The sequence below is a fragment of the Taudactylus pleione genome, unplaced genomic scaffold (genome assembly GCF_031769625.1).
Source record: "Taudactylus pleione unplaced genomic scaffold, aTauple2 ptg000115l, whole genome shotgun sequence".
Taxonomy (NCBI): Eukaryota; Metazoa; Chordata; class Amphibia; order Anura; family Myobatrachidae; genus Taudactylus; species Taudactylus pleione.
This window is the reverse complement of record NW_028284517.1, coordinates 718,313-732,500: the sequence shown is the minus strand read 5'-3', so window position 1 is coordinate 732,500 and position 14,188 is coordinate 718,313. Positions and strand designations below refer to the sequence as shown.

At 46.7% G+C, this 14,188-nt stretch overlaps 2 protein-coding genes across 2 annotated transcripts in view; both read left to right on the top strand.

Annotated features, from left to right (window-relative positions):
- The window catches only part of LOC148524860 (fatty-acid amide hydrolase 1-like), a gene marked incomplete at its 5' end in the record, with an annotated part of 54,936 nt that extends 49,666 nt beyond the window's left edge, over positions 1-5,270 (top strand). Inside the window, one exon of the mRNA XM_088471594.1 lies at positions 4,281-5,270. Within this exon, the coding sequence (XP_088327720.1) occupies positions 4,281-5,270 (990 nt within the window). The remainder of the gene's footprint in view (positions 1-4,280) is intronic.
- A 3,862-nt stretch (positions 5,271-9,132) lies between these two features.
- Positions 9,133-14,188, top strand: part of LOC148524859 (fatty-acid amide hydrolase 1-like) — a 68,127-nt gene continuing 63,071 nt past the window's right edge. Inside the window, exons 1-3 of the mRNA XM_088471593.1 lie at positions 9,133-9,169; positions 9,435-9,487; positions 10,799-10,936. Of these exons, the coding sequence (XP_088327719.1) occupies positions 9,133-9,169; positions 9,435-9,487; positions 10,799-10,936 (228 nt within the window). The remainder of the gene's footprint in view (positions 9,170-9,434; positions 9,488-10,798; positions 10,937-14,188) is intronic.

Below are 14,188 nucleotides of genomic sequence, written 5' to 3'. Positions count from 1 at the left end.
GCCACACCAACTGTCATTTCACACACTGCCATATATCACTGGCTGGGACTCACTGGCAGTTGGGGTGACTCCCTTATTTGAATTTTGGACTGTGCTGCAGCCCCACCTCTGGAGCCTCCACCAATCATAAATTACCAGGGAAGTCCAGGACCAGAGCATTGTGTCCCTCCTGGAGAGGGTCATGTTGGGAGGTATGCTTATATTACTGTTTACTTACGTGATCCCAGAACTGCAGCTCGTGGATCCTCCTCTCCTCCTTGGATTTTAACATCGGGGACAGTCATGAAATTGTGACATCAGATCCCAGGCACCAGTGGCAAGGACTACCTCAGAGAGGAAGAGCCAGGCCAGTCGGGGAAAAGCAGGGCGGGACCGGGAGGAACAGGTAGGAGAGAGGATATAAGGGGAGGAGAAGGGGGCCCAGCCGACTCCGGCCGGATCACATCCACGACCACAGGCAGCGCATCATTCCATAATGTTACCACTGGGACGGGTTGGCGTCACGTGGTGGTGTATAATCAGTCAATCTGACTCATTATAATGCAGCCAGCAGCAGGACCCTTTATTGCAGTGGGCCCCAGTGGAATGCACCAGCTGCACCGCCGGTAGTTCCGCCACCTGCACACCCCTATGTAAATCACACCTACACCACACTGGTCATGACCCCACATCACCAGTCACACTGCTGCAGCGCTGGTCACACCCCCTGCAGCGGCACACAATAGGTCCTTCATAAATTTCAGCTCCAGGCCCATGTGGACATTATTCTGGCACTGGATGTAACCTCCTATATATTGCATCACTTAGTACTCAGATATATCGATAATAAAATACACATATTGTGGCCAGTGGAGAGGTGGATGCAAAATCGGGCGCAATTGCTTCTGCATTTTGAGCACAATAAATGCGTATTTTTTATCTGTATAAAGAGCAGTTGGTGTATCAGCAATCCCGCTAGTGTCACTATTATCACTGCCAAATAGCGCACACATAACAACAATATCTTCCCTTTATCTGTCACCTAGACACAGGGCAAGCAGGTGCTCTGAGGGCTGAACCAATATTCCTCCTACCACCTCACTGAGAACTAGTGACATCAGAGGCACAAAGTGTACGTCAGTAGTTCCTAGTGTACTGAGAGGCAGCATTACCGGTCATTCTACCTGTATAACTACTGATACTTATACAGGTCACTTATTATTGAGGTGCAGTTTCCCTGTAAAGCAGACTACTATGACATCACAGTGTGTGATGTCATTACTGCCATATAACCTCCCCTCCCAGACACAGGCCCCTGATTTGCAATGAGGTGTACACAGAGCAAGATGCTTTGGATCCTATGCTGTGAGTATTCCAACATTTAGCTTGCATGCATGTAACATTATTTTATATTTATTTTATAAATGTAACCAAAGAGAGGCAGGCACATTTCTCGGGTTCCTTTACATAGACGCCACTTATCCCTGGGACATACATGCCACAGTTAGGCTTTTATATATCATATTTGCCAGGGCCGGACTGGGACCAAAAATAGGGCCTGGCATTTAAAGCACACAGGCCCACCTCGTATCAGCATCTGACTCCTGGCATAGACTCCTCCCCTTACTATTCCTGACTCCTCCCACTTCTTAGTCTATGCTCTTACAACTATATATAATATTAGGACATAGAAGTGTACATTATTCTCTGTATTAAAATACACACACTACAGAGCTCATCCTGCAGGGGATTCATACATGTGCTATAGTTAAACATTTGGTATTTGGTTGGTTCTGTTAGGTAACGCTGGCACTACATTAGCATAACTCCCAATTTTTGAAGATGGGGAAGAGGGACACTTGTGAGCACGCACCCAAAAATAGGGCTGTCATTCTCAAGGGCTGCTGCAGGCGACAGGGCGTGCGCCAACAAATCCAAAGACCGACATTGGCCGGGCCAGTCCAGCCCATCTGGGCATTGGTCCTTCTAGCATTTGCCAGAACTTCCAGATGGGCAGTCCAACCCTGATATCTGCCAAGATTGCCCAGCCAGAAAGTGGAGCAAGCTGTGCGTGTGGGGCTCACACTAAAGGGGGGGGGGGGGTTTCCAATGTTTATTCATGTGTATTTATTAGAATACGTACATAGCAGTACATGAACATAACACACTATTGCATAGTCATATATACACAGGTAAAGGCTGTAACATGTTGTCTTTGTACTTACAGTCCTTGCATTTCTCCCTGGCATACAGTGCCAATTGGAAGATTATGAATATGATGGAGATATTGTGAGTATCATTTTGTTTATTCATATTTAATAGTATTTAAATGTTTTGTGACACGTGCATCAAAATGCCATTGAGTTATGAATCATACTTGCCAACTCTCCCTGATTGTCAGGGAGACTCCCTGAAGTAATAGCAGATATCTCCCTGACTCCCTGAAGAGTCCAGCAATCTCCCTGATTGCACCTTACCCCATTAGGAAGCTGTTATATACTTGGGAAAATAAAATTCAGAGACATATACATTCAAATGGGCTCATCAGTGTCATTTCCCTGCATTGAGATGTGTGGCTCGGTCTTCCAGAAATACGAATCCATCCGAATTTCATGAATCCGGGTAAATCCAAGTCACGGTTCTGATCTCCTGAGACGCGGTTCTAATGTTTTCGTGGTTCAGAATTCAGATTTTAAATCCGAATTTTGGGTTTTGGATTGCATAAATTACATGATTTTAGCTGTTTTTATTTATTTTTTAATCTATTTTGTTTTTTAAATTCACATCCAAAACCAAAACCAACACACTTAAGGGTGGTTTTGCAAATCCAAAACCCCCAAAAATACAATGATGAATCCAGCTCCAAAACCAAAACACGGGGGCCAGCAAACATCGCTAATTTTCATATAAGGTTTCTTTCAGCCTCTTATATGGAACCCCTTGTAAAACACAATACAAGAGCAAGCCCTGAAAAGTATCAGTGTGATTTCATTAACAAGTAGATTTTGCATAGAAACTACTTTAGTCATTAGGGCTCAAATACTATGAATAAATGTTATTATTAATAATAATATTATTATTATTATTATTATTATTATTATTATTGTATCTGATTTGTAAAGCATTACCCTGGGCAGCAATAGACAGAAAGGAAAACACATGATAACTAAAACAGGGACATAAATGGTAGACAAAAAAAATAAAATGGTTTGGGAGGGCCCTGCTCATGGGTTAGATTACAGTCTAAGGAGAAAATGTCACATTTTAGATGGGAAGAGTGAGACTGACTCAGAAAGAGGATTAAGACAGTTCCAAAAATGGGATTACTGGTGGATTTATTATAGGTAGAAATAGAGTAGATTATGTGGGAGTAGGGTAGGTGTGAGGGCATACCAGTGTGAGTAGTATAGGAGGAGTAGGATAGGTGTGAGGGTGTACCAGTGTGAGTAGTATAGGAGGAGTAGGGTAGGAGTGAGGGGGTACCAGTGTGAGTAGTATATGTGTGAGTAGGGTAGGTGTGAGGGTATACCAGCGTGAGTAGTATAGGTGAAGTAGGCTCGGTGTGATCATATACCAGTGTGAATAGTATAGGTGGGAGTAGGGTAGGTGTGAAGGTATACCATGGTGAGTAGTATAGGACGAGTAGGGTAGGTGTGAGGGTGTACCAGTGTGAGTAATATATGTAGGAGTAGGGTAGGTGTGAGGCTGTACCAGTGTGAGTAGTATAGGTGGGAATAGATGTGATGGTGTACCTGTGTGAGTTATATAGTTGGGAGTAGGGTAGGTGTGAGGCTGTACCAGTGAGAGTAGGGTAGGTGTGAGGGCATACCAATGTGAGTAGTATAGGTTGTAGTAGATGTGATGGTGTACCAGTAAGAGTAGTATATGTGGGAGTAGGGCAGGTGTGAGGCTGTACCAGTGGGAGTAGGGTAGGTGTGAGGGCATACCAATGTGAGTAGTATAGGTTGGAGTAGATGTGATGGTGTACTAGTGAGAGTAGTATAGCTGGGAGTAGGGTAGGTGTGAGGGCATGCCAATGTGAGTAGTATAGGTGGGAGTAGGGTAGGTGTGAGGGTATACCAGTGTAAGTAGTATAGGTTGGAGTGGGGTAGGTGTGAGGCTAAAATATACACAGTCTGGCTACTGATGACATTGCCACATACTCTTAGCAGTTACCTGTGGACCAATTTTCATAAATGTCCCATTGTACGTTATATATACAGCAGCAGTTTTTAACTTGACAAAACATTTATCTTTATAGTTGTATCACTGTTTTATATTTTTATCTTTTATCTATATAGTCTCCCCTTACACACCCTGAAGGAGAGGTTAGTGCCCCCAAGGACAGCATGGGAGAGGCCAGCAATTCCAAGACCACCACAGAAGAGGCCAGTGCCCCTGAGACTACCACCAATGAGGCCAGTGCCCCTGAGATTGCCTTTGTAGAGTCCAAAGACCCTGACATCACCATGGGTAAGGCCAGTGCCCCCAAGACCACCGGAGAGGACAGTGCCTCTGAGACCACCTCAGGAGAGGCCAGCGCCTCTGAGGCTACTATGGATGAGGCCAGTGCCCCGGAAATTGCCACAGTAGAGGCCAGTATCCCTGAGGCTGCCATGGGTGAGGCCAGTGCCCCCATAAACATTAGAGAAGCTAGCACCCTCAAAATGATCACAATTGCTGCTAAAATAATTGAAAAAGCCAGGGTCATTGGAGTGGCCAGAACCCGCAAGACCAAAGGAGAGGCCAGTGCACCTGAGTCAGCCATTGAAGAGCCCAGTGCCCCTGACATCACATCTGTCAAGTCCAGTGACCCCGACATCATCATGGATGAGGCAAGTGCCCCCAAGACTGCCACCAGAGAGGCCAGTGCCTCTGAGATCACCTCAGGAGAGGCAAGCACCCCTGAGGCCACTATGGGAGAGGCCAATGCCCCTGAGATTGCCACAGTGGAGGCCAGTGTCCCTGAGGCAGCCATGGGTGAGGCCAGTGCCCCCTTAAACATTAGACAAGCTAGCACCCTCAAAATGATCACCATTGCCGCTAAAATAACTGGAAAAGCCAGGGACATTGGAGTGGCCAGGTCCCACGTGACCAACGGAGAGGCCAGTGCCTCAATGCCCCCTGAACAATACCAACCTCCTTCAAGTTATCTGCAGTTTTGGGTGGTGATCTTGTGCATACTTATTCTTGTACAGGCGCTGATATTTTGTGTTGCAATTGTGTCACACTATCATTACAATAACAAGAACCCCAAACAAGACCACAGCCCTGACATTCAGGAGCCATGAAGAGAGACATGTACCCCCACCATCACCCTGAATGGCATGTGCCCCCACCACCAACAAAGATGCACAACCCCCACACCCCCAGGGTGGCATGCCCCACCACCATCATTGGGCTCCCACTATCAACCAAAGAGCCATGAACCCTGAGGTCCACTTAAACATGTACTCAGAAATTGGTGTTTGGAATTTTCTTTCCCTAGCTGGAGTGGACTGAGATAAATGCTTGAAACATTTATGATTCAAATACATGGCTTTAAACTCTCTTAACTGTATGTGTGTTAATTACCCCCTTTGGTTATAATGATTTGGTGTATAAAGATACTACACTTATGGTCCTGATTCATTATGGAACGCAATTGTTATTGCAATAGTGATTACGCACGCAGTCTCACTGCGATAGTATGCTAATCCATTGCGATCACTATGCCGTTGCAGCGCTACATAAGGACGCCCACTTTACCTTACACACATCCGTAATCCATAGCAAGATAGTAAAACCATCGGTAACACAGAGTATCATCGCAGCCTCACGCACACTTGCACAAGCTCTGACCTTACTCAGGAATTGATAACCTCATCACACGCTATGAGTTCTCAAACTGCCTAAGGCTTTGCTGTGAATAAGTTATGCACGCCCATGCAACAGCGTTCAAACGCACTAGCACATCTGTGTTTCTCTGACCCCCCCCGTCACCTCCCCACAAATGGCGCTTCCTGTCAATCCCTCGATTGGTCTGCGCAGTCCCCATAGCAGTGGCTGGTTCACACACTGTGATGCATATGCAGAATGGAACAATGGGCCGATTGCATGTGTATTTGCAGTTGCGAATGAATCAGGCCATATGATTGCTATTATGTCTCTGTTGTTTTCCCAATCGTAGTGTTTGCACCCTGATTGCACCTTGGGGAGCTACTACTTAGTTACATGGCTCAGATATTCATTACTTTCTGGCATAGGGACACACAACTTTCACCTCGGAAAGTAAGACACATTTCCTGTGTTTTCATGTTATTACACCTTTTTGTGTTTGTTTGTTATTGCGGACGTCACCATGTCTCAGTAAGGTTCTACAAGTGGGCCGCCCTAGAATAAATTGGAGAACATTTTCGTGCACACTGAAGGTTAAAGATATTAAAGCTGAAAGCAGCTGCCCTGAACAAAAACTGTTTCCTATTATCTGCAAAAAGAAAAACAGCCTAAACCTGCTTTGGGATATGAGAGCTGACAGCAATGGGCCTAATACAGAGATAGATGTAAATATCTCCGCCTCTGTCTCTTTCTTTCTCCGAGGCTCTGCTAAAGTATGCAAAAGCCACAGGAAGGTGCTTTCAGTTATAAGATTCCCACTGCCGGCTTCTGTACTCCGCTGCTGCGTCTGAGGACGCGGCATCGAATCAACTGCATGACCATTGGACATCTGAGTAACAATAAGGTTATCAGGATGTCAAGTTAAATAACACAGGGCCTGATTCAGTAAGGAATGCAACTGCTAATGAAATTGCTAATACGCACGCAGTTCCACTGCGATAGTATGCTAATTGTGATCGCCATGCCACTGCAGCACTACATAAGGACGCCCACTTTACCTTACACACATCTGAAATGTTAGAAAGAGTGCGAAACCATCGGTATAATCAAGTACCATCGCAGCCTCACGCACACTTGCACATGGTCTGACCTTACTCAGAAATTGCTAACTTTATCGCACACTATGAGGCCTCAGGCTGCGTAGGGCGTCTCAGTGGATACTTAAAACATGCCCCTGCAATGGCATTCAAACGCCCTGGCGCGCCTGGGTTTCTCCCCCCCCCGTAACCACCCACAAACGGTACTTTCTGTCAATTACTATGCAATGGGTCTGCGTAGTCACTGCGATGGCAGTCCGGATTGCAGTGGCCGGTTCGCGCACGCACACTGTGATGCATTCGTATGCACAGAATGCAACAATTGGCCGATTGCGTGCATATTAGCAACTGCGATCCAAGCTGAATCAGGCCCACAGTAGGGTCTTTACAAAGAAGCAAGATATCATGTTACTGGAATCCAGTTCATACCAAGTAATGCCTATGTCAAGATACAAACTGTTAGCTCAGTCCCTTTGCTGCACATTTTGCCCTGGCCACCAAAAAACATCCTGCAGATGCCAAGTTCTGCACTTTCCTGACCAATTACTGACTCCATAGGGAGAGCGCAGTCCTGATCCACATTACCTAGACACCACAAATAGTGCCAGTGTTGGATTAGATTTCTGCATTATGCTTAAGCATTCTGTTCCTGTGCACAACTGCTTTCAGGAACTCCTCTGGCTTCTTCAGAAACGGGCAGAACAGCAGGGATAAAATGTAGGGCCAGAATGTATTATTTCCTTACTGCACATCACTTATTTAATGGGCCCTGCTGGTCAGCACTGTTGAAAATGGTGTACACGCTACTGCTCAGACTCCATGATAGTTCCTATGGGGAGGCTTCATTCCCTAACCAAGATGGCTGCTGAACCTAGCACTGTGCATGCACTGTGCCATCTTGTCACTATGTAAGAGCGACGCAGTGGTACACGGCTCCAGTGAGATCTGTGATTTACCTACTCCAGAAGCATTTCCAGAGTGATCCTGCATCACTATCCACATCCTGCATATACTCACTGGCTGGTGAGCTGTGTGACTCCCGCTCAAGATCCACTGCATCCAACCAGTGTGTATCTGAGTACTGGTGTATCCATCACTTCTTCAATAAACCACTATACTAGCCACAGCAAATGTACAGTGCACACTGCCATAGAACACATAGTGAAGACAGCACAGAGGCCCTGATTCAGAGCCGGACGCTCTGACAGAGCGCTCGCTCTGAATCAGGGCCGTCCTTCCTGATTTTAGAGTGGCCTCCTGGCTGCTCGCATAGCTGTGGGTGACCCTTATGGTAGGGTCTCGTCTTCCGCAAGCCCTGGAGTGCTTTTGGCTCTATCAGAGCCGAAAGCACTCCCACTGACATCACTTGTGATGTCAGTGGGGCCGGCCCCAGACAGTAGGCATTCCCATGGCTACGCCTCCGTCTGCCCAGCATGCCCCCGGCAAGGGGGCGTGCTGTCACTCACCATCGACAGCACACCCCCTTTGTAGCGAGACCCATAGCGACGGCTTGCCTGTTGCTATCCGGGTCTCGCGCATGCGCACGACAGAGCCGGGTCCGACGTGCGCATGCGCACTGGCCCAACATCAACCCGCTTGCGAGCGCTCAGTGCTCACGAGTGGGTCTGAATTAGGCCCAGAGGCCCTGATTCAGAGCCGGACGCTCTGATAGAGCGCTCGCTCTGAATCAGGGCAGGGCTATTTTTTTTTTAGCTGTGGGTGACCACCCACAGCTGTAGCAAGCGGCCAGGAAGATGGTCGCGATAGTCACGACCATCGCAACCATCGGGCTTGCGATGAGACCCTTGTGGTAGGGTCTCGTTGCCGCAAGCCCCAGAGAGATTTCGGCTCTAACAGAGCCGAAATCTCTCCCACTGACATCACTCTTGATGTCAGTGGGGCCGGCCCCAAACGGAGGTGTTCACATGGGAACGCCGCCGTTTGGGCAGCCACTCCCCCGGCCCGCCCACCAAAGGGGGCGTGCTGTCACTCAACATCGACAGCATGCCCCCTTTGGTAAAAGACCCGGAGTGACGGATTGCCCATCGCTATCCATGTCTCGCGCATGCGCACGACGGAGCCGGCTCCATCGTGCACATGCACACTGGCCCACCATCGACCCAGTTGCGAGCGCACAGCACTTGCGACCGGGTCAGAATCAGGCCCAGAGTGTTTCCAGTGCAGCATAGTAGCAGCGAAGCATAGAGCACACAAGCTGTATCATTATGTCTGTAAGAACATGCATACAGCCATAAATGGGTTTATCAAGCTAAAAGGTGCAGAAAATTTTATGACCTGGAAATAAATGCAATTAAAGTGTGAAAGGTTGTAGAAGGTCACAGTAGACAAACATACTTCCAGTGGTGTGCTACCAGAAGTTTTGACCCTCAAGTTTTTATAGTCTCTAGAGTCCTGGCCCTCCTTCAAGCAGGACTGGACCTTGGTCTCCGCCTGGCCTCGCTGAAAGTACATGTTTCTGCTCTGTCCATTTGGTTCCAGCGCATAATTGCTCCACTGCTGGATGTTCACACCTTCCTTCAGGATGTCCTCCGAATTCAACCTCCTTTCGTTCCTCCGGTGTCAATGTGGGATTTGTAAGTGGTTCTCCAGGCCCTTCAGAGCCCTCCATTTGAACCCCTGGAATCTGTGAAACTCAAGTGGCTCACAGCGAAGACTTTCTCCTGGCTCTTGCGTCCTCCCATAGGGTGTCAGATTTAGGGGCACTTTCCTGTCACTCCCCATTTCTGATCTTTCATCAGGACAAGGCTGTTCTTCGAACTTGTCCTGACTTCCTTTCCAAGGTTGTTTCTCATTTCCATATGAATGAGGAAATCGTAGTCCTGGGCTTCCAATCACCAGATCTCTCGGCAGGTGAGGCCTCGTTGAATGTGGTCCGTGCTCTCAGGATCTACGTGGACTGTACAAGTTCTCTTCGGAAAACAGATTCCCTATTTGTCCTCTATGGATTCCACAAGAAGGGCTAGCCAGCTAACAAACAGACTCTGGCCAGATGGCTTCGCATGACTATCTCACAGGCTTACACACAGATGAGCCTTCCTGTGCCGGCTACCATCTCTGCTCATTCCACTCGCTCCGTGGGACTCTCGTGGGCAGCTCGCTGTGGCGCCTCAGCTGAATAGCTTTGTAAGGTGGCCACGTGTTCTTCTGTCCACACCTTTCTTATGTTTTATGCCTTCGATACCTTTGCCTCTCAGGATGCTTCATTTGGACGCAGGATACTCCTCTCAGTTCAGGAGCATCCCCACCCTTGAATACTGCTATGGGACATCCACTGTGGATCCTTATGGACCCTGAAGAAGAAAATGAGAGTTATGGTAAAACTTACCTTTGTTAACTCTCTTTCTTTGAAGTCCATAGGGTCCACAGGGCACCCGCACTGATGCCCCTGGCTTCTCTGGGTTGGGTTTCCTGGTCACCAGGTTTCCAGTCTCTTTGATGTAAGAGTGTGATTCTTCTGTGTACCAGTCTTCCTTCTCTCCTCTCCTCCTCCTGCCTTCGGCTTGTTAACAAACTGATTTGCCTCAGACTCAGGGACGGGGTTTACGGGGGAGGAACCATTGCTTCCTGGCAGTTGAAGTCTTAGCTGTTTGGTGTCCGGTCCATATCCACCACCTACACCCCACAGTAGACCCAGGTGCAGATCCAAGCCCAAACGATATACAGTTTGTCAGTGGTTCCCAAACTTTTTTGAATCATGGTGCCCTAAAGCAGTTCTGGCCAACCTGTGGCTCTTCAGCTGTTGTGAAACTACAAGTCCTAGCATGCTTTATCAGCTGATCAGTGGTAGGGTATGCTGGCACTTATATTTTCACAATAGCTGGAGAGTCACAGGCCTGCCTAGAGTATCATCAGTTTTTATTATGATATCTTTGTCTTTTACAAAGGATTTTTCTATTGTGGAAGATGCAAAAACTTGCACAACCTCCAAATACAGAACTAGCAAACCTGTGACTTCATTCGAATCCAATACAACAAAGGACAAGTATAAAATTGAAGATCAAATCACCTGTGATACCAGCGGAGTAATGTATCTGCTAACATGCCCATGTATGAAACAATTTGTAGGTAAAACAACAAGATCTTTAAAACAAAGGATACATGAGCATCAAAAAAATATACTGCAAGAATTCGATGAACATAGTGTCTCACATCATTTTAAAAAAGCGCACAATAACCCTACTGACCGAGACTATACATTTTTCATTTTTGGACAATTTTTTTTTGCCCCATAGGTTCTTACATCTCTTACAACATACCTCTATTGAACCACTGACTTGGTCTGACCATGCCCCGGTCACTCTTACAATCTCTACCAGTCTTCTTTCCCCTAAACCTTGCACTTGGCGCTTAAATGAAAGTCTTCTTTCGGATGCTTATTGTAGACTTCAGTTGGACCAGACTCTCACTGACTATTTTGAACTAAATCACACTCCTGAGGTTTCCAGCCTCACTGTTTGGGAGGCTCACAAGTGCATTCAGTATGATATACCGTTGGCCGCAACGGCAGCCCGACAGAGGAGGAAATCCCGATCGTCATAAAGGTAAGTATAAACTAATCTAATTCTACCCCCTAACCCTCCTTTAGGGTGCCTAACCCTAACCCCCCCTCTGCCTAACCCTAATCCCCTAAGTGCCTAAACCTAACTCCCCCTTCCCCGCCACCTAAACCTAAGTCCCTCGGGGGGTGCCTAACCCTAACCCTCCCCCTAGCCCAACCCTAACCTCCCGGAGGGGGTGCCTAACCCTAAGTCCCCCCTGGGAGCCCCTAACTTACCCCCCCGAGCGGCTGTCCACACCCAGCACCCGGCATCACTTTGATCAGGATCCCGGGCGCCGGTCTCCCAGCGTCGGTAAAATGACAGGCGTCTAGATTTGGACACCTGTCATTTAATCCTCGCCGGGATTAAGTAGTTGGGAAGCCGGCTGTCGGCATTGCAAAGGCTGGCTTCCTGAACATATACCCTCTCAAATGTGTATTGAAGGGTAAATTGATTGGTCGTAAGCCACAATTGCTCCAGCAAATTAGATTGTTTGAATTGAAACACAAAAAGGGGTATTCAATATGGGAGCAAAAAGTCCGTGCTGGACTTTTCGCTCCACATCGGAGATTTTCCTGGGATAAAGTATCGGGCACGCGCCCGCTTTATCCCCGTATTCAATATAAAACCTACGAAAACGGGAACCTGCGAAGTGGGATCTGCGAAAAAATATGAAATTTACCTGGAATAAATTGTAGGACCCCCCTAAAGCTGTAAAAACATGGGGGATCACTATGGGTACCCCCATTTTAGCCTGCAAATGAAAGTCGGCGATTTAAATAGCTGCAGCAGGTGTTTTTTTCCCGACATTGAAGAAGTGTTGCAGAAGAGCACTTAGGTTATTTTTTTCATTTGTTTAAGTGGTCTCATCAAATTTGGGGTACATGAAAATGGGTACTAGCATATTTTTATGTCCCTAAAGTAAGTTTTAAAAAATTCTGCAATTATGCACCTGCCGCTAATAGCCTATTGTAGAAAACACCTGCCGCATACTTGCAGAATAGCCCTGAACCTATTTCCCTATTGTTAAACACTTTTTTCCTTTTTTTTTTTTCACCCCAATTTTTAAATTAATTTTTTGGGGTATCCCTATTTTTTTTAAAAACTTTTTTTGACAGTTATTTTTAAAATGTCAATCCCAGGGGTGCAGGCTAATTTTTTTAAGCCTGCACCCCTAAACCCCAATTCTGCACTTTTTTTCGCCACCTATTCAATGGTGAAAAGTTATCCCCGTTTTTTTTCAAAGACTTTTCGAACCTGCGAAAAGTCTTTGAAATTGAATACGGTGTAAAACCAAAACCAGCAAAAATGACATCATCGGTGCGAAAACATCGCAAAAACTGAGTTTTCGCTCCATATTGAATACCCCTAAAAGCCTTTTTGACAGCTGCAGATCAGAAAGCTTTATCCTTGGCCCGATCTGAATAAATATATATAAATATATAAATACCTGGTAATAATCTGAACTCAATAAACTAAAATCATTATTTTCAATGGGGCAATAAACCAGGTAAATTATTGGCACGGGCCTTGCGGGCTCAGAGAGCGGTATCTTTTATAGAGGTGGTCAAGGATGGGACTGGTAGAGATTGTAGATTGACCCCCGCTATTGCCTCAGCATTTCAATCTTACTATTCGCAGCTGTATAACCTTTCGTCCTTGGGCTCTTCCGCAGAGGTTGGCGCTTTTCAGGAGACTGTATCTAATTATCTCCGGAAGGTTAGTTTCCCCTCTGTCTCCGACGGGGATAGAGACTGGTTAGACAGCCCATTTACATTGGAGGAATTGGAAGAAGCTCTAAAAAACACCACTACTGGTAAAAGCCCAGGCCTTGATGGCTATACGGTTTCGTATTATAACATTTTTAAGACCACTCCTTTACCCAAGATGTTGTCGGCTTTTAACTCTGTGGGGCCTATTCATCATAACTAAAGTTTCCCAGGAGGTAATTAGGTTTAGAACTCGCATGGAGTTCTACCTAATTACCGGAGGAATTCATAATTCCTCCTCCCTATAACTATCTATTCCGAAAAGCTGTCATTTTTGTGATGACAGCTTTTCGGGAAATAGACAGTTATCCCTGCCTGCTCTAACTTACCGCAGCTGGAAGCAGTGCTGCACATGCGCTGTTACATCTGTAAAACCAGCGCATGCGCAGCACTGCCTACAGATGCGGTAAGTTTGTGTCCCCCCCTCCGCTCACCTGCCCCCCCTCCCCCCCGCTCACCTCCCCCCCGTTCAGCACTTACCTGCCCGCGCAGCAGCCTCCGGCTCCATCTGCTATGCTGTCATGTGGTCTCCCAGCAGCACACAGTACTGTTTAGAGAAAAAAAAAAAGTTTTTTTTATTTCTAAACTTTATTGTGCTCTGCTGGGGAGAACACATGACAGCATAGCAGACGGAGCTAGAGGAGAGACCAGAGCGCCGTAGGGAGATGCCGGGGGACCTGCACACGCTGACACAGGTAAGTGTTACCTGCTTTTCGCCACCTCACAGTGGCGAATAGTAACTCCATCAAATTCCGAAAATACATAATTTATCTCCTGTGCTAAGTATCTTCATGAATACTAAAATAACGTTATTTAAGGAAAATGTCTTTAAAAACTTTATTTTAGTGTTGATGAATAGGCCCCTGTATCTGATAAGATAGTTTTTTTATCCCAGTCTCTTGAAGCCCATGTTGCGGTTATCCATAAGGACGGTAAGGACCCAGCCCTGTGCTCCAGCCAGGGCCGT